This window comes from Eptatretus burgeri, chromosome 6, assembly GCF_056783735.1.
Source record: "Eptatretus burgeri isolate ZD-2024b chromosome 6, Ebu_testis_v1, whole genome shotgun sequence".
In the NCBI taxonomy this organism is placed as follows: Eukaryota; Metazoa; Chordata; class Myxini; order Myxiniformes; family Myxinidae; genus Eptatretus; species Eptatretus burgeri.
In genome coordinates this window covers 17,489,078-17,509,013 of record NC_140966.1, presented here as the reverse complement: position 1 = coordinate 17,509,013, position 19,936 = coordinate 17,489,078, and the positions used below count along the sequence as shown (strand labels likewise).

The following is a 19,936-nucleotide window of genomic DNA, read 5'->3' as shown; positions in this document are numbered from 1 at the left end:
GCAGGCCTTTGCTGCCAGTACCCTTACTAAATTTCAAATACCTGCCTTAACCTACAGGAGATTTTCATCAGCAGCACAGCCACATCTCAGTGATGATGCAAATCGTGGACCGTATTCATGAATGAACTGTGGTCAAATGTGCATTCGCTTGATAAATACCAGATTTATGTTCTACCCTGATGAACTAGCCACATTTAAAAAAAAAATGTTGAGGCTAGATGTTCAGATGCACAGAGAGCATGCCATGGCACAAGCTCATTGATGGAGTTACTGGTTGGCTAAAATTACTACCTTCACATGGTCGTAGTTTTTCATAAGTTGTAACAATTAGAATGTAACAAAGTTGTATGCATGGGATTGTTATCAGCATTAAGTACAATCGATCAGGAGGTTGATAAGAAGTGTACATCAATCGTCTGTTTCGTTCACAGTTTGGCACAGCTTTATTATCTAGCTCTTTGATATTCGTATTCAAGCTCCTTTATACTCTTTGCTTGGGTGGTATCCTATATGCATGCTAATTACATGTTGATTCCAATGGTTTATCCTAATCCTTGCTTTCAACATGGAAGCTGCTGTCCAACAGCATGATATCCTGAAACCAAATGCCTTCTTACTCTTGTTTTTATTTTTTATTAAAGTCGAGGAGCAAGAACATTCACTGGATCAGGATGTAACAGAACAAAAGGAACAGTATAAAGAGAGGGCGAAAACACACCAACAGTAGGGATGGACAAAATAGAGGGGGACTTGGAGAAATATGGGATGTGGGTAAGATTGAGGGCTTGGGGAGGACACATGGGTGGACAAGATGGATACAGCTACAAGCTCTCAGGAAAATTGGAAAGAGTGAGGCTTGGCGAGGGTTCATGGGGGAAGAAAATATGGTTTTGGATAGGGGAAGGCTTTCAGGGAAGAACGAGATTGAAGAGAATATGGAAATTTGTGTCAGAGGTGGAAAAAGAGGAAAGAATGAATAGAAGTGAGCAGTGATTCTGGATTGTGGGATTTTCAGCAGAATGGTGCTGCTGTCAGACTGCATATGCCCTGCAGAAACCTGCTGGGCGGAAGGGAGGGACAAAGCATGGAAGGAGCAGAGGGTGGAAGGCCAGAAAGGAGGCGGGAGCAGACAGAGAGACCACCGACCTGTCTGCGATGTGAAAGTGACAGGACCATAGACTCAGCTTCATCATGGGACATTCTAATGATCCTGAAGGACCTGGTTTCCACAGCATCAAGCTGAGGAAAATGTAAGGCAGGGGAACCAGTCCAAAGAAGAGAGTGGTACTTGCGGGCTTTGTGGAATGATCTAAGGTGGTTGTTATCCTTTGGATTTGCCTTCCAGGAAGAGAAGGCACATTGTGTCAAGGCAACTGCCTCACCACAGGATTGTTTTCATGTGCATCATATCATCCATGTGCATTTGCTTTATGCACTTCACGTTCTGAAAATAAAGTGGGAAAGTATACGTTCATGGTGAGCATGGCATGGGTGAAATTGCTGCGAGATCAAACTTCACTGCATCGCTGGAAGAAACTGCTAAGACATTGCGGGGAAAAGCCCGGATGGAATGGCACACAAACTGATCATGAGCAAATGGTCGCGTTTGTGTTCATGACATTTAGACCATGATCAGATCACGCCTGATGGACACGCCATTTTAAATCTGCGAATGGACCAGACGGCATCAGCTCACGTGTCCTAAACATCTGATCTGCTGCTTCTGTACATACTCTCTGCCCTTTCACCCTGTCATTTGCGCTATGTCATCTTCCATCTGCTTGGAAATCCACCAACACCACTGAAATACATAAAAATGTGCAAAAACAGATCCCCTCAACTACAAACCCATCATCTTTCTTTCAGTCATCAGCAAGGTCATGGAATCAAACATCACAGTTGATATGAAATCCTTCCTTTTCTCCAACAACCTCATCTGAGATCACAAATTTGGTTTCAGACCAGGTTACTCGACCTTGGACATGCTGCTCCTACTCACCCAACAATAAAGGAAGCCCTCAATGTCAGACATGAAATCACAATGGAGGCCCTCTCTGGACATATCTCATCCTTTTGATACAGTCTAGCATCATGCCTTACTCTCCAAACTGTCTGCCTATGGAATTCAAGGCCAACTCCACTCTTAGATCACTGACTTCCTCCACTCTCATAGCCAATGTGTGGCTCTCAGTGGGTCCCTTTCATCTCCTATCCCTGTTAAGGCTGGAGTACCCCAAGACAGTGTGATAGGCCCCATCCTATTCCAAATCTTCATCAATGATCTCTCTGAATCTCTGGAAAATCCCCTAAATCTATTTGCTGATGACTCTACCCTCTGCCGTGACATCCCTCATCCTTTGGACAGGCAGGATGCAGCGTCTTCCCTCTCTTCAAACCTAAAAAAAAATAATAATAATAAAACACAGACTCGTCAAACATTTGAAATATGTCTTTCAATCCTGAGAAATCTCACAGATTCACTATCTCTCTCCAAAAGGACCATCTGGCAAATCCTCCTATCTATTTTATTAACAGTCCTCGAGGAAATTCAATGATTCAAGCTCCTTGGTCTGACTATCGACCATGATCATTCTTGGACAAACCACATTTCAATGTTAGCCTCCAAAGCCAGTCTGGACATCCTCCGTTGTACAAAGTCCTTCCTTCGCCCACCTGAACTCCTATCCACCTGTAAGGCCTTCAGCCACAGCTTGATGGAGTACTGCTCTCCCCTTTGGGCTGGCTCCCCTACATCACATCTTGCTCAGCTTGATGATGTGAAAACCAATGCCTTCAAAATCTTTGGAATCTCCCATGCTGAAGCTGAGTGGATGGATCTCTTACTTTGCCATCACAGACAGGTCAGTGGTCACTTTGGTTTCTACTGCCTCCTTTCTGGTCTTGCCCTCATTTCCCCTTCCATGCTTTGTCCCACCCCTCCCCCCAGGTTTCTACAGGACTCACACGGTCCACCATCAACCCCTTTCAGGTGAAACAAGCTAAATCCAGGATCACTGCTCACCTCCACCATTTGTTCCTCTTTTTCCCTGCCTGTGGAATAAACTTCCACATTCTCTTCAATCTCATTCTTCCCTCCAGGTCCTAAAGACAGCTATTCGCCACGATCTCAGATCATTTACAATCGAAAACCATGATATTTTCTTCCCTTCTTAACCCCCCCCCCCAACCAACCCCACCTAAATCCCTCATCCTTCTAATTTACAGTTTTACCTGCTTGGAGTTTCTTTCTGTGTCCATCTCGTCCACCCCATGTATGCGTGTTTTGTGTCCTGCCTTTGTCTGTTATGCCTGGTCCTTTCAGTGTACTAGCTCTTCCACGAGCCTCAAATAGGTGTCCAAAAATAAGAATAAAGTGCATTTCCAAGAATGTGCCGCAACACATTGCCCACCGAGGGAGTGGGCTGAGAAGGTTACTCCGGCCCAGAGGGCAGGAGTACCCTCCAGCAACAATGATAGATCTGTACGTGTTTAGCCTGGGTATGATATGTAAAACAAACAAACAAACAAATATTTCATCGATCATTCAAATATGAACCCAAGGAATTATTTATACTCTTGAAAATTGTCGACACTACATATAGTTTAGTGCTAAAATAGTAAACTCAGAACACTGAAATATTTGGGATTATAGCGCTTGAGATGACCAGTTGCCCATACACAGTGTTTATTCTGGCACTTGAGCATACTTTGGGGAACAGACGGAATAAAGCATTTCGGCAGTACATGTGACTGGTAACCTCAACTATGATAACAGTTTCATCGTTTGTGTTAGTACAATGTGTACGCTATAAGGACCAGCGAATGAAAGTGCGCATTTACATACTACTCAGTCGTCTTGTGCACATACCAACTTGAAGAGTGCACAATGACCAGAGCTCGTTTATATTTTGAAAAAAAAAAAAAATCCTGTATTGCGCCACCGATATAAGATGGCCTCAGTTGAAACAGAGGAAGAGCAGGAGACCTCAGTGAGGAAGTTGATAATCACCAAGTCCAGAAGGGAGGATTTGACATTGGCAGAAATTCAGGTCAAAATGTAGTCAGTCCCATGGAGTGCAGAAACAGGGGACATGAAGTGGAGAGATGCTGAAGAGGGGGACACAGAGAAAGGACGTGGGCATGAAGGAGATGAGGGTTGGGTGGGGGGTGGAGGGGGGGTACTGACACGGAGGGGTTTGACACCGTTAATGGCCGTGAGAGGAAATTGATTGTCATGTGCAGCCAAAACGTTTGACCTAGTTGTCATTTTGTACAATCCCTTGCAGCCTTTTGCTCAAGGTTAACTTCTTGTCAACCAGTGTTTCAATTCATTCTGATGCTGCAACCACATTCCGGTTGACTAACCTTGAGATTAGTCCAGTTCCTGAAAAATAACTGTTCACCTCTATAATTCTGACTTGGTTACATATCTTTGGACAGATAATCGGATCTATTTCTGCTGCCCTACTTTGTTAAGGGTCTCATGGGTGTAAGACCTTGGCATCACCATTTTCCAAAAGTGGCAGGTTAAAGTTGACCCCTGAGTAGCTTCAACATATCAACAGCACCAAGACATTTTCTGCTATATCGAGTTCATTCTCAGCCTATTTAATCCTTCACTGCACACCAGGAATTCAATCCTATTTCAAGGAAAAGTTCCTGTTTGTCATCTCACTGAAATGTTGTTGAGTCCAAGGTTTTAAACATCCTTGGAATGTTTTTCCCAGTTATACCAGCTTTCTTGCAGACTTTGACAACCTGCTCTCTTCTCCATCTGCCTTGCCCTAATCACATGTGGTTTATTGAGGATGATCCTCTGATTGTCCTCCAAAACTTCAAAATGTTTCTTTACTTCTATTCTATCGTTTGTTTTCTTATATTTGTGGAAATGTTTCCCCCTCACTTTTATTCCCTCCTGTTAAATGTTTCCCTTCCTTGACTATTATTCCATCTCAGGTCTTGCACCACTTCAACCCTAGATCGATGTGCATGTTCCCTTTTACTGTTTGTTTCATGATTTCTGCATAAAGTATCATATATATATATATATATATATATATATATATATATATATATATATATATATATATATATATATATATATATATATATATATATATATATATATATATATATATATATATATTACGTCTGGTGGAAACTGAGCACACATCAAACACCATCCTTTCCGTGAAGCATGGTGGTGGTAGCATCATGCTATGGGGATTCCTGTCTTGTAAGGATAGAGGGAACAATGAATGGAGCCAAATACAGCCAAATCCTTGAGTAGAACCTGTTTCAGAGTGCTAAAGACCTCAGACCACAGCGAAGATTTACGTTCCAACAGGAAAATGACCCCAAACATACAGCCAGAGCAACACTGGAATGAATAGCTTCACAACAAGAATGCGGAAGTCCTTGAGTGGCCCAGCCAAAGCCTGACTGGAATCCAATTGATAGTCTTTAGAAAGACATGAAGATTGCTGTTCACCGACACTCTCCATCAAACTTGACAGAGCTTGAGCAAATCTGCAGGAAGAATGGGAGAAAATCCCCAAATCCAGATGTGAAAAGCTGATCGACATACCCAAGAAGACTCGAAGATGTAATCGCTGCCAAAGGCATTTCTACAAAGTATTGACCGAGGAGGTTGAATACTTATTGACACGTGACATTTCAGCTTTTCATTTTTCATTAATTTGTAAGAATTTCTAAAAACATATTTTTACTTTCTCCTTGTGTGGTATTTTGTGTAGATCGGTGACAATTTTTTAATTTTATTTAATCCATTTTAAATTCAGGCTGTAACACAACAAAATGTGAAAAGGGGTGTGTGTGTGTGTGTGTGTGTGTGTGTGTGTGTGTGTGTGTGTGTGTGTGTGTGTGTGTGTGTGTGTGTGTGCGCGTGCGTGCTTACGTGCGTGCGTGCGTGCGTACGTGTGTACGTGTGTGCGTGTGCATGCGTGTACGTGCGTGTACGTGCACGTGCGTGCGCCTGCAAGTTGTTGTTACCTGGTATCTCCACATGTGGGTGGGTTACCGAAGGTGAAACAGACCTGCCAGGTCTCAAAGTTTGTGTATGTGTATGTGTCGTTCATTGGTATCTATATATGGAGTTTCAGAACGTGGAATGGAGTCCTCCCAGGGTAGGCTCAAAGTATCCACCTTCGTTTTGGTAAGTGGTCACAATTCAAGGACCAACCTCTGAAGATTTCTGTTTTCAAAGTTTTGTGCCGAGGGCTCACTTCAGGATCATTACTGATCCCTGGATGGTGTCCAATTGTCGTTCGTTTGTCATGATATTCCCAGGGAAGATTTTTAGTATCTCTGTGAGGTTCTTCTTCATCATTCCCATGAGGTTCTTCGTCATCACTGATACAACTTTAGCATTATTCAGCTTCCAGAATCTTTTCACTTCATTATTGAGGCCTTAGTGTTTGGTCATTTTCTTGATTTCTGCATTGATTAGTCCAAAATCACCAGTATTAACACCTCAATTAGCAATGCCTTATTCTCTCTTTTTTTTAACCCTAGTATGATGTCTTGTCGCAATGCTTTGTTTTCAATGCTCACGCCCGATGGGATCATAAGGTCATACATGAGCGGTACTTCAATGTTTTCAGTGATTGATTTTGGTTCATTTTCCCACAACTTTTTGGAACTGGAATATCAAAGTTTTTGCGGATGGACCAGCAGATTACTTCACAAACTCTGTTGTGTCGTTGTGTGTACAGCTATTCTGATACGTTTAAAAAAAAATTCTGTTTGGTCATTAATCGTCACATTTCATTCTCTTTGCTAACCCCACCTCCACCCCGCACCTGTTTCGTTTTTTTTTTTCCTCCCCTCCCCCACCCTTTTCTCTCACTCTGTCCCCTCCTCGCTCCTCCCCCCTCATAAAATGCAGCACTCTCCTCCCACACCTGTGTGTCTCTCTCTCTCTCTCTCTCTCTCTCTCTCTCTCTCTCTCTCTCTCTCTCTCTCTCTCTCTCTCTCTCTCTCTCTCTCTCTCTCTCTCTCTCTCTCTCTCTCTCTCTCTCTCTCTCTCTCTCTCTCTCTCTCTCTCTCTCTCTCTCTCTCTCTCTCTCTCTCTCTCTCTCTCTCTCTCTCTCTCTCTCTCTCTCTCTCTCTCTCTCTCTCTCTCTCTCTCTCTCTCTCTCTCTCTCTCTCTCTCTCTCTCTCTCTCTCTCTCTCTCTCTCTCTCTCTCTCTCTCTCTCTCTCTCTCTCTCTCTCTCTCTCTCTCTCTCTCTCTCTCTCTCTCTCTCTCTCTCTCTCTCTCTCTCTCTCTCTCTCTCTCTCTCTCTCTCTCTCTCTCTTTTTTTTCTCCCCCCCCTACTTTATTGACCTGTCGGTGAAGTATCTGGTTGTATTTGCCAGTGTGTATATATACATATCTCACACACACACACACACACACACACACACACACACACACACACACACACACACACACACACACACACACATCCATACATACACATGTCTGAAAATCATAGAGAATAACAGGGCCAGCCCGATGTCCACCAAATTTTGCATATGTGTTGGCCGTTCCCATATTCAGGTAACAGACACAAACCCCTCCACAAAGGGAGGGAGGAGACTTCTTATGGTTTTCACCTTTACACGCACCACAGTGCAAGTGGTTTACTGACCCCTGCCGTAGATGGGGGGGAGGGGAGTTATTAGCCACAGCACAAATATATTTGCCCCACCTACTCCACTACCCCTCCTCCAAGCAGCTTCCCGAATAGAGCGGGTGTTTCTCTTTGAGTAAGTAAAGGGAAAACGGGCTCTTCCATGTTGCCTTACTCTGGGCTCCATCGTGCGATCTTGCCCATTGTCTTTGTGTGAATTAATTTAATTGTATCTTATTTTAAATTATTTTATAATTTGTTCATCATTGTTATTAAATTGCTTGCTTAGTCTTCCGTTTTTCATTTCGCAATAATTACCACTGGGGTATCGAAAGTCGTTGCTTTAGGGCAAATGAGGCAGCTTCCAACTTGACCAATCAGACCATTCAACACATCCTGAAACTTAAGGCCTGCCAGATCTCATACCAGACCAGTATTGAAAGGAGCCAAAAAATATTCTCAAGAACAAGGTGTCATTTCTTCATCTTTCTTGTGCAATATCCACTTACTCGTGCTCTCACCAACTGCAGGAAGTGCTAATTATGCAGTAACACCAAGTACTCCTTCCAAATTTCCAGTTTTTCTTCCTGAGAGTTTCCTTCTGTATCCATCTTGTCCACCCCATGCATCCTCTCCTGCCCCCCATTCTTCCCAATACCCATTGTTTGTCCAAGCCTGCCTCTATCTTGACCTTGTTTCCCCCCTCTCTCAACTGTTTTTTTTGTCCTGTTGCATCTTGATCTGTTCAATGTAATAGTACTCGCTCTTCCATGAGCCTCGACTCTGTATACAAAAAATAAAAAACCCTGAGCAGTGGATTGTGGCAGTACACCAGCACATATTGTCCTGTTTACTTGAAGAAAAAAATATGATCAGGTCTCACGTCCACAACCTCAACTTAAGATAGGACAGCAGACTTTATCCCCTCTTCCAAAGTAAAGCATTCTATAGGATGCAGCACCTTTTGTTGACCTGCACCAGAACGGAGCATTTGTTCAAATAAATATAATGTCACCAGGATCAAACATAGGACGAGAAATCTTACTTGTAATCATGCTACGTACTCGGCTGTCTTGCCACAAGGTACAGTAGGGTATCTCAGTAGCATACAAACCAATTTAGGATGCTTTTGTGCATGCATTGCAGTTGCACTTTCAATTTATTTTCCACTTATATAGAATATAGCCTTTAGCAGACGTCTGTATAGTTGAAAGTTAGGTCGAACATTATTTTACAATGGGAATTCTAATGCTGTCATTTCCTTTTGTGGAAAAGATATCTCACACAGCCATTCACAATGAACTTCTCAAAGCAGCTGATATAAATAATGTCATGACCTGACAAAGCAGCAACGAAATAGGATAAGATGGTTTGGGGACGTCCTTCTGATGAATACAGTCGGAGTATCAGCACCGAACTTACTTCATGAGGAATCACTACTCCGTGAGCCTGTTTTGATTTGCGAGCCATCGACGATAACATATGACCAAGAGTAATTGGACAGCACACCACCATGCAGCCTCGGCAAAAATTCTGCAGTTTGAACTATAGTATATGAGAGTTGTACTGTCATATACTACAGTAGTCTGCAGAGAATTACTTCAGGAAAGGAATGTTATTTTTGCCCCGAAAAACTGAAACTGAACCTTCACACACTCGTATCTTTCCCATACGACGAAACATCATGTGCTTTATGATGGTTTCTTATTGTCACATTTTGAACAACTCTGCATCACCAGATTTGTTGCAGTACTATGGGTGAGTGCTCTCACATATATCAGTATAACAATGCACTTCGCCAAACAGTGATGCAACTTTGCCTGGTATCAAATAATCAGAGGACCTAAGTCCAATGAAACAACTTTGTGATGTTTTGGGATGCATCCTGAGGGCCAGAGTCCATGGATCACAATCTATTGCAGGAGTTTTACGTGCGCTGGGAGAGGTATGGTGCATTTTTTGCAATTGGTATCGAGCATAATTTATTGCATAGTGTTCGTGCAGACAATTATATACAATTATTAATCTCATAAACACTTGTAAATCAAAATTGTGCACATTTCCTTACTGTCTCAATATTTCGGTAACATTGTGAATATTTTATTATACAAGGCGACAGAATTTTTCTCCCACATCTCCAAAAAATATTTCGTTCAACCACTCTTGCCTTCTCCTCTTGCCTGTTTTTCTTTCACTTTTCTGTCTTCCTTTTCTTTCCTCTTCCATGTCAATTAACTCCTCCTTTCCTGGATACATATATGTAGATGACTCATTTTGAGCAACTGTTTACTTCATGTTAAACTATTCCTGCTATTAATCATCTTGCATGGTCTGCCTGCGACTCTTCCTGGTAGAGAGAATCTGTGCCAGCTTCCAGACTGGGAACCCTGCCTGGGGACTACAGCCTGCAAGCTTTCCCTGCTCAAGCACATGAATATGCCTTTGCATTCATCCAGGTGCCAGATGATGTAAGTGCCTCTTTGTGATTGTTTGGTTAAACACATAATGAGCTCTATCTTTACATGATCCAGATAGGGCTAGGACTTGACTTTGAAAAGTGTCTTGTTGATCTCAGCTGTTTTCTACATTTTCCTGATAGGCAGCATTTCTTGTGAGTTAATTTCATCCAAACTCGTTTGTTGTTTTTCAAAAATTTTCTCCAGGAGGAGGCACGAAGTGAAGCAGTGGACTGCCTCGTACGAGATGTGCAGAACTCACAATGTCTGCTCAATGTGGAGTACCGTGGCAATACTTGTGAGCACGTGACATTGCTGCTACCAGAGTCGCGTGAAGATGTTGGCCTTGGCCTCATGCGTGAGGGAATGGTTATCGTTGAAAAGCGAAAGGAAAAACGTTTTACCAAGCTGGTAGGTGTGCACGTGGTAATGGCTGACCAGATTTTCACGTCATGTTCCCCTCCCCCCCCACCATTTCCCACCCAAATGAACAGCTCCAGAGATTTGTGGAGTGAACAGGAAAATGTCTTTATTAAAGATTTTGGCTGTTATAAAGCTCAACAATGTGGCTTGGCGGCAGTGGTCTCACCGAACAATTGCTCAGAGACAACACACTTTAGTACTGTCTTTTTTGCTGCATGCAAAAATGGAGTACAAAGTTCGGACATTGGTGGTCATATGGCAGCTTAGCTGCCGGGGTAGCTATCATTTCTTGAAGCGCGACTGTGTCGCTGATGCAGTGCCCCTGTACCGGTACACACACTGGAACTGGTACTCATTTCACTGACATCGGAAGGATGACAGGCTGAGTCAACCTGCTGGTGTATTAATTCAGCGGCCGACGGGGCTTGAACTCAGGACTCTAGGATCCCAAGCCACCACCCTAACCACTGAGCCAACACCAGGCTTGTAATTAGGACATTGACCAAGGTTATGTGAGGAATAAACAAATTAAACAGCTTGGTTATGTTTAAATGGATATTGGATAAACATTGCAGTATTGTTGCTGAAATTAAAATCAGTTATGACTTGGAACAGACCCGGGCTTTAACCTTGAGCTTAAGTTGAGAAAATCTTTTTGGTAGCAGAATCTTTTGGGGATTCCTTGAAAATGAGGACAATAGTGTATGCAGGTAATTGGACCCAAAGCCATATTTGACCATCAATAAGGATAAGCAAGGAGGGAAAAAAGAAAAAAAAAAACTCCCTAATTATATTAGGACTGGAAAAAAAAATAACAAGTGAAAAGATTCTGTGCTTTGCCCTTTTTCCTGACCACTTACACAATGTAATTACCCAAAATAACTTTGATCTTCTACCCCATTATTGAACATCTGTCGACTTTCTTGTTCACTTAATCTGGTCTGGTGGACTGGGGTGACCTAATTGGTGTTGTGAGTGGTTTGAAGGACAGCTTGGACATACAAATAAAGACATCGATGTAATGGTATTTATCCAAGGCAGTAATGCTGGGAAGTGTCTGAATAGGGAAACGATGTTAAATCACCGACATTGCAGTCATCATTGCCACGTCCCACTCCACATCCCCTTGCTCTGTACCCACTTCCTCATTCTATCAGATTTTCATCCTTGCTCTCCTGGGTTACTTTGCATTACTCAGTGATACAAGTGCAATAATAGTGAAACCTTCACATCATTGATAATAACAGGCAGCCATGCACTGAGCAATTTGCTTCAGAAAAAAAAAAAAACATGACAGTGGAAAAAAAATGAAAGTTGCTTTAGCAGCATTCAAAAGTCTCCTTGCTCCCACAGCTCCGTGTATTGGGCAAACGTAGCAGTTGGAGTTGAAAATTTCAGCGTTAGTAACCCCATAACAATGCATTTCCTTCCCGCTTAGGTTTCATTTCCATCCTGTCTTTATTAGAAATATTGAAATTGCCACTGTTGCCGTTCTTGGGATGGAGATAATTCTTTGGAATAAGGTTTTCGGGAGCCACCGGGGCTGCATTAAAAGGGATTGAGCTGTGATGAATGGACCACCCTGGCGGGCTCGGATAGTCGCGGGATGAGGCTCGGCAGCAAGGGGATGGCTCAATTTGATTCCGAAGAGCTCGGAGATGAGCGGCGGCAGTACGTCGGAGACTTGAACCCATGGCAGTCACAAACCGCCGTCGGACCCAGTCATTAAACTCTGATTGGCCAGACAGCTCATGGTTCTGCACAGTTGTTTGTGATTCTGCATCTACTATGGCATTCTCCCTTGAACCTTACCTGCTCAATGCACCATTTTGTATTTTGGAAATCTGCATCACATTCATCAGCATACTGGGACGCACTCCTTTAACTTCACACAAATGTATACTCCAAACGTTTCTCCACACAGATCCTCTATCCGCTAATCCCCCAAGTGTCTCTCATTGATTTCTTCACTTTGTGCTTTTGAGTGTCACCTCATCATTCCCCAGCTGTTTTTATGATTACTATTATTATTATTATTATTATTATTTGTTTGCAATTTTTCTTCCCTTCCTCTCACCATTATTTTATGCTCCAATTTCTCACCTTTCAACTCTTACCTCTTTTCACTCTTTCCATCAAACTCTTCTTCACATCCTTCATGCACCTATCTAACCCTTGCCTTTGATCTTTCACCATCCCCTGGGCCATCTATACTTTAGACTTCAACCTTTTTTTATTTTTTTGCACTCTCTGACTAACTACTCATGTGCCCTGTAGGTGGCTGATTATCAGAAAGCACAAGATGGAGCCAAAGCCAGTCGGGTAAGATAATCACCACATGCATTTGCTGAGATGCAGTCCTGTTGAGCATGGATAAGCATTTCACCAGCTGGAGCCAAAATCAACCTGATACTTTGTTTTTTTTGTTTTTTTGGGGGTAGGGGGGGGGGTTATTTTCACATGCAAGATAGATTCCATTATTATGTCCACACCATGCAATTGTGATCATGTTGTGCATTATGAAAATAATGTGAATAACCAATTATATTTGTAATTGCACAGTTATGAGTGATAACTCACCCATTTAGATTATTTTAACGAGGTTTTAACTGTTAACACCTGTGATGTTACTCAAAGATTGCATTTCATTTTTAACACATAATCAGGTTCAGTAAGTTTGGTATTATTCTGCATCGGAGTGCGTGTCTGCATGTCTATGGATGTCTGCGTGTTATTCTGCAGCCAGAAATTCATGTCTATGGATTGATTATTTTTTTCCCAAAGGGGTTGTCCTTGGTGAAAGGAAGGGTTGGGGGTTGGGGTTGCTGTCATTGTCACAAAAGGCTTCTACAGCCTTCAGGCACTGTGGGTAGCTGTGTATCTGTGTAGCAGCTGACACTGCATTTCACAGTGGGTGGTTCTCTCTTACAGGCTGCAACTAAGCTGGAAGTTCACTTTGCTTTTGGTTTATATATTTGTATGCAGTATATGCATGCACGTATGTTTAGTATTGGAAATAATTCTGTAAACATCGGAGAAACCGGGTATAAAATGGGGGAAAAAAAACAACCACATGATAGAATCGCATCTCATGTGTAAAAGTGAAATGCGCCATGATTCCATCACGTGTTGTTCAAATTTTACACCAATATTTTCCTCCGTCTCCATCTTTTTTAATACTACAGAGAAAATACATACATGGCTATATATGTATGCCCCTTAAATCCCCTATTGATCTCTTAAATCATTTTCCTTTGTAATCAGTCGATGTGTTTCTTTTATAAATCGTTCTGCAGTTCCGAAACCAACGAATAAATATAATTAAAAGAATAACTTTTGTTTATCGCTTTCCATTTTGACACCATTCCATTATTAATGGTGCGCAAAAGCCTTGTGGTGCAAGAAAACCACCACCACTCAGCTTATAAACCATGATTGGTCGAAATTAAGCCCGTGATAACAAGATTGGTGCATAAAGATATTGGCGCGATTGGTCAAAATCAATGAGATTTAAGGGTTTACTGTATTCAATGTTTAAATCCATCAAGAGAATGAAAAGGTAAAAGTTTAATTGCACCGTGTTGGCAATTTCACATGTTAACAATTTCATATTATGTATGTATATATATATATATATATATATATATATATATATATATATATATATATATATATATACATATATATACATATATATACATATATATATACATATATATATATATATATATATATATATATATATATATAAATATTACATAAAGCTCATTCTAACCACTCAGTGACTGACTGACTGATATTGTTGTGGGGCCGGGTCTCGGTGGCGAGCACGACCGCTAGGGGGAGCAGTAGAGTCCGCTCCACCGAACACCCGGAATTTAAGTCGTACCTTTCGGATTTATCTGAAAGGTCACGGGTCCCTTATTGGACCGAAGATCGCCAATAGGTCGACCACGTGGGGTAGGGTCAATTGCCAATTTCAATATACCTAAATACCCACGTCATCAAACTACCGGGGAAATTCACCCTCGGCAGGATCTGCGCAAACCGGGCCGTTACCGAGCCAGATCCGAGTCGTACCCCGAGCGGAGAGTACCAGAATCCTGCCGGCCAATTGCATGATTATGGCAACAATGATGCCTCCTAATTCCCGTTCGCAGCGTGGCAAACCAATGATATAAAGGACAAGGATGAGCTGGGATATTCAACAAGAGGGGATTTATTTACAATGGGGGGAAGGGAAGCACACAAAGAGCAGAGTTATCCGAATAAGAAATGTAATGTACAATGAGCAAAAGAAAGCACTTACACAATTCTACTTGAATACGGGTCCACACACAGACACACCCCCCCCCCCAAAAGAACTGATGGCCGCAGCCTTTATTGATACCCCCAGCTCGGAGGGAAGGTGAGCTGGAGGTAAGGATGCTAGCTTGGACCTTCCCGCCTTGTGCGGCCCTTGACAATCTGGCTCGGCGGGACTCGAACCCGCAACTCGATGCCGCTGCAAGCATCAGGTATGGAGGGCAGCGTCGGGCTCCAGCACGCTCCTCTGGCACACGACGAGACAGCGAGCACCAGCAGAGGAGACAGGCAAGCAATTTTCATCCTAACAGACTCGCAGGCAGGCGATCCTCTCCATGACAGGCTCAAGGGAAAAAAGACAGACCTCCTCGTGCACACCCACTCTTCTCTTCACCCCCCTCCCCCCACGCAACTCGCCTCCGGATTAGCCGTTGGGTTGTCAGGTGACTTGTGGTGGCCTCCCGATTGGCTGGGGTGCGCATGTGGTGCTCGCCCTCCGCTCATTGGCTGGAGGAAGCGCTCTCCTCCCCTCCTCGGAGCGGAGCTTCGAGCCGAGACGACGAAAGCTCTGCCCACATCCCCAGCCAAAAACACGTGCGTAATGGCGACTGGTCTAGTGCGGGAAGGTGGCGTTGTTGTCGTGGATGTAGTAGTAGTAGCTGTAGTTGTTGGTGGTGAAGAAGCGAAGATGGGCATTGTTGTCATTGTTTTTGGTGGTGGAAAAATCCTAACTATAAAATAATTCACAGCGCACGTACACTTAATTCCCATAAGACACAGGGATGGATTCTAACTATACACATATACGTAACGAAATAACTGATCTTCGGGGACCTGAATCTTGAGTGCTCATGACTGCCAGATTCGTAACAATATTAATGTTCGGTAGCTTCCCTGTGACATAGAAAGCTGAAATTTTGCATGCTGACAGATATCTAAGCCAATGCACCAGGAACATCACAGAATTGTCAGAAAACCTCCATAAATGAAAATATAAATAAATGAAAAAAATTAATTCAAGTGAGTTACCCGAGACAATTGGGAAGCATGGTTCGTTATTGCTTCCAGTGTGTAAGCAGACCGCATTCGTACATATATCTTGATAGATATACTGTCAGACCCTGCTATTCATGGGGGATACGTTCCTGGAAAATATTGCGAATAACAAATCCACGAATAGTGGGTCATTGTTTCAATGGAAAAAGGGGGGATAGGTTCCTGGCGGTTCGTAACCCGTGAAAAATACCACGAATGTCGACACCGCGAACGTTTTGTATTGTTTCAATGGATTGAAAAAAGGGGGATAGGTTCCCGGCAGTTCCTGATTCATGAAAAATGCCAAGAATAGTGAATCTGCAAATGGCGAAGCTGCAAATGTCGTGCATTGTATCAGTGGAAAAAGGGGGATAGGTTCCAGGTGGTTCCTGATTCAGAGGGTAAACTTTTAAAAGTTTAAAATATTTTCGACCGTGAATGCACATGATTACAGTTTCATTAAAAAATGCTCACAAATAAAAGAAAGACAACATGAGGTACTGTTTCCAATGTTTATTGAAGAAATGTGATTACAATATATTAATAGTGCTTGAGCAACCTTACTCTAAAAAAACAAACAACAAAAAAAAAACAACAGCAGACACCATTTCAAATTTTTATTTACACAAACACACGCAACTTTTCAAATGATGATGATGATGATCATTTAAAATCCAGTGAACTCAGTGGAGGAGTCTGAAGACCACACAGGTGACAATGCTGATGAGTCGTGCACCAAAAGGAATGTAGGTGAGGAGCCTGATGAGTCGCTCACTGAATGGGATGCAGGAGAGGCAGGTGAGGGTGCTGATGCTACTGAGGTGAGAGGACCAGGGTGGAAAAAATCTGTCATTGAGAGCTGCCTGGCAGATTCATGCAGGTTTTGACGTCGCTTCTTGTGTGGGAGCATCATGTCATCGAACCCCCTCTTGAACTTGAGGTGACTCTCCATGACTGGATCAGTGTCCAACAGCATCTCGGTAATTGACCGCATGTCCTGCAACATATAACCCAGGAATTTGACCATGAGTTTGGACCTTGATGCCTCTTCCTCCTCATCACCACTGGCTTCCTCCGCCTCCTCGTTCACCTTTGTAACAGCTCCCAACTCCTCCTTGGCATGCAAGGCGATAAGAGCATCCAACTCCTCAGGCTCCATGTTATCAAAGCCTTCCCCTCCCACCTGCCCTGCCAACCTGACAATTTCATGCCTCTCCTCCGTGTTGTCGGGAAAGCCTCTGTCGTTCTTCACTGCCTGGGGCCACAGGTTGCGCCAGCAGGCATTGGTGGTGGAGGCTCTGACCTCATCCTGTGACTCTTTGGTTGCACCGATACAACGGGCTATTATGAACTCCTTGCAACACTGCCCAATGGTGATCTCTGGGTTGGCATCCATCACATACAAAATGCAGCAAAAGGTGCGGCAGGTATAATATGTTTTGAAAGTGGAGATTACCCGTTGCTTGAGCAGCTGGATCAGGAGGTAGTGTTGGATGGCAGGAAGATCACCTCGACGTTTGGGTGAATCACCTTTAGGTCCTCGGGGTGGCCAGGAGCATTATCAACAAGCAGGACAACTTTGAATGCAAGGTTTTTTTTTTTTTTCCGGCAGGTACCTCTTCGCCTGATTGACGAAACAGTTATGCAACCAGTCCATGAAAATTGCTTCCCTCACCCACGCCTTCCTGTTAGCCCTCCAAAACATGGGCAGTATGTGCTTGTTGTTGCTCTTGAGAGCACGCGGGTTCAGGGAATGGTCCAGCATCATGGGCTTTGTCAAACAGTCCCCTTTTTCATTTGCGCAGAGGAGAAGAGATACCTTGACCTTCGTGGCGTTGAATCTCGATGCTGTCCCCTCGTGCTTTGAGATAAAAGATTTCATTGGCATTTTTCCAAAACAGGCCGGTCTTGTCAGCATTGAACACCTGCTGTGGCAGGTACCCCTTCTCCTCGTTGAGCTGCGAAAGTTGAGCAGGGAACCTTTTGGCCGCCTCGTGGTCTGTGGAGGCACATTCGCCTGTCAGTTTGACATTGTAGAGAACGTCGCACTTCTTGAAGTGGTCAAGCCATCCCCTGCTTACTTGGAATGGACTGTGGCTGCTCGTACCCGCTTCATTCGTGCTCGTGCCACCGACACCAGCCAGATGCGTGTACATACACATCACCTTTGCACGAATGAGAGGTCCACTTAAAAAGGCATGTTCTTCTGCACGTTGTCCTCAAACCATACACGGAAAGCCTTATCCATCCTTTCTATGTGGACATCCTAGACCTGGGTGACCACTTTGGTGCTCTGTAAAGTGCTTGCCACATCACTTTCTCGGATCGGCTTCTTGTTCTTCCGTATGCAGCGAACAGTGGATTAGTTTACTCCATACAGTCTGCCCACAGAGGCCACACTCTTATCCTCTCGACAGCCGGTCCAACAGATCCACTTTGTGACTCAGGCTCATTACTTTCTTCTGCCTATTGGCAGTCGACGCATCTCCAGCGCAGGTCTTGCACTCGGGAGCCATGTTTGAAAAATGAACTGTGCGAGGGTAGCTGTGGGTAGCTGTGGGAGGGTGAGTCATCTGCCCATTGTTTGTGGGGGATGTTGGCGGATGCTGACGTTTTACACAGCTGGGGGTAGTTGTGGTGAAACTTTTTAATTGTGTAATTCCCAAAGGGTCGGGGATTCATCACTGATCGGCGACCAAAGGGTCGGGACAGAATCAGTAGCTCATAACAGATACGGTGAAGTATTTTAATTATGTAACTCATGGATGTAAATGTTTTACTCAGCTGGGTGTAGATGTGGTGAAACACTTTAATTATGTAACTCGTAACTCACGGTGGGCGGGAGGGGTAACATCTTCAGCAGCTCGTATTATATGGAGTGAAGCGGCTTTGCATTCAAGCCAAAGAGTTCAATTTTCATCTCATCAAGACCACAGAATATTTTGCCTCATGCTTTCGGAGTCTTCAGATGGCTTTTTGCAAACTCCATGCATGCTGCCATGTGCCTTTTTCGCAGGAGTGGAATCCGTCTAACCACTCTTCTATAAAGCCTAGATTTGTGAAGTGCTGCAGAGATTATTGTCCTTCTGTCAGGTTCTACCATTTCAGCCAAGGAACTCTGTAATTCTTTCAGAGTGGTCAGTTGGTTCTTGGTCACCTCCCTGACCAAGGTCCTTCCTGCTGGTTGCTCAGTTTCATTGGACGGCCAGCTCTAGGAAGAGTCTGTATAGTTGCATGTTCTTTTAATTTCCTAATGATGGAGCTCACTGTGCTCTTGGGAACTATCCACACTCTCAAAATTGTTTTATACCCTTCCCCAGATCTATACCTGCTCACAATTCTATCTCAAAGTTCTATGGACAGTTCCTTGGACCTCATGGTAGAGTTTCTGCTCTTACATGCACCGTCAACTGTGGGACCTCATATAGAAAGTTGTGTTTCTTTCTAAATCATGTCCAATCAATTGTATTGGCCACAGGTGAACTCCAATCAAGTTGTAGAGACATCTCAAGGATGATCAAAGGAAATTTGGATGCACCTGAGATCAATTTGGAGTGTCTTGGCAAAGGGGTTGAATACTTATTGATGCAAGACATTTCAGCTTTTCATTTTTAACTAATGTGCAAACATTTCTGAAAACATGTTTTCACTTTGTCATTATGGGGTATATTGTGTTGACTCGTGACAGAAAAAATCTCATTTTAATCCATTTTTAATTCAGACTGGAACATAACAAAATGTGACAAAAGTCGAGGGGTGTGAATACTTTCTGAAGGCACTGGAAGTTTTAGACCTGCGTGATGTGAGCGGCTGGTGGAAGATACGCTTTTGCGTTCAGTACTATACTGTAATGTATGTACATGGAGCTCGCTTGCAGCGTGTCTGGTGGGAGATATGTTTTAGAACTGTGTTATGTGCACAAATCGTGGAATTTTTTTTTCATCTGCAAAAACCCGCAAATGTCGAAGCAGGTCACAGTTTATAAACCGCAAATACGCGGGCTCCGCAAATAGCGAATCCGCAAATAGCGGAGCCCGGCAATATATATGTATATATCTTCTATACTAATAAATGTCGGTGTC

The 19,936-nt window shown here is 43.3% G+C and overlaps 1 protein-coding gene across 1 annotated transcript in view; it reads left to right on the top strand.

The window, feature by feature from the left end:
- The window catches only part of SND1 (staphylococcal nuclease and tudor domain containing 1), a 657,386-nt gene that overhangs the window by 632,286 nt on the left and 5,164 nt on the right, over positions 1–19,936 (top strand). Inside the window, exons 15-17 of the mRNA XM_085884182.1 lie at positions 9,990–10,103; positions 10,299–10,502; positions 12,792–12,836. Of these exons, the coding sequence (XP_085740308.1) occupies positions 9,990–10,103; positions 10,299–10,502; positions 12,792–12,836 (363 nt within the window). The remainder of the gene's footprint in view (positions 1–9,989; positions 10,104–10,298; positions 10,503–12,791; positions 12,837–19,936) is intronic.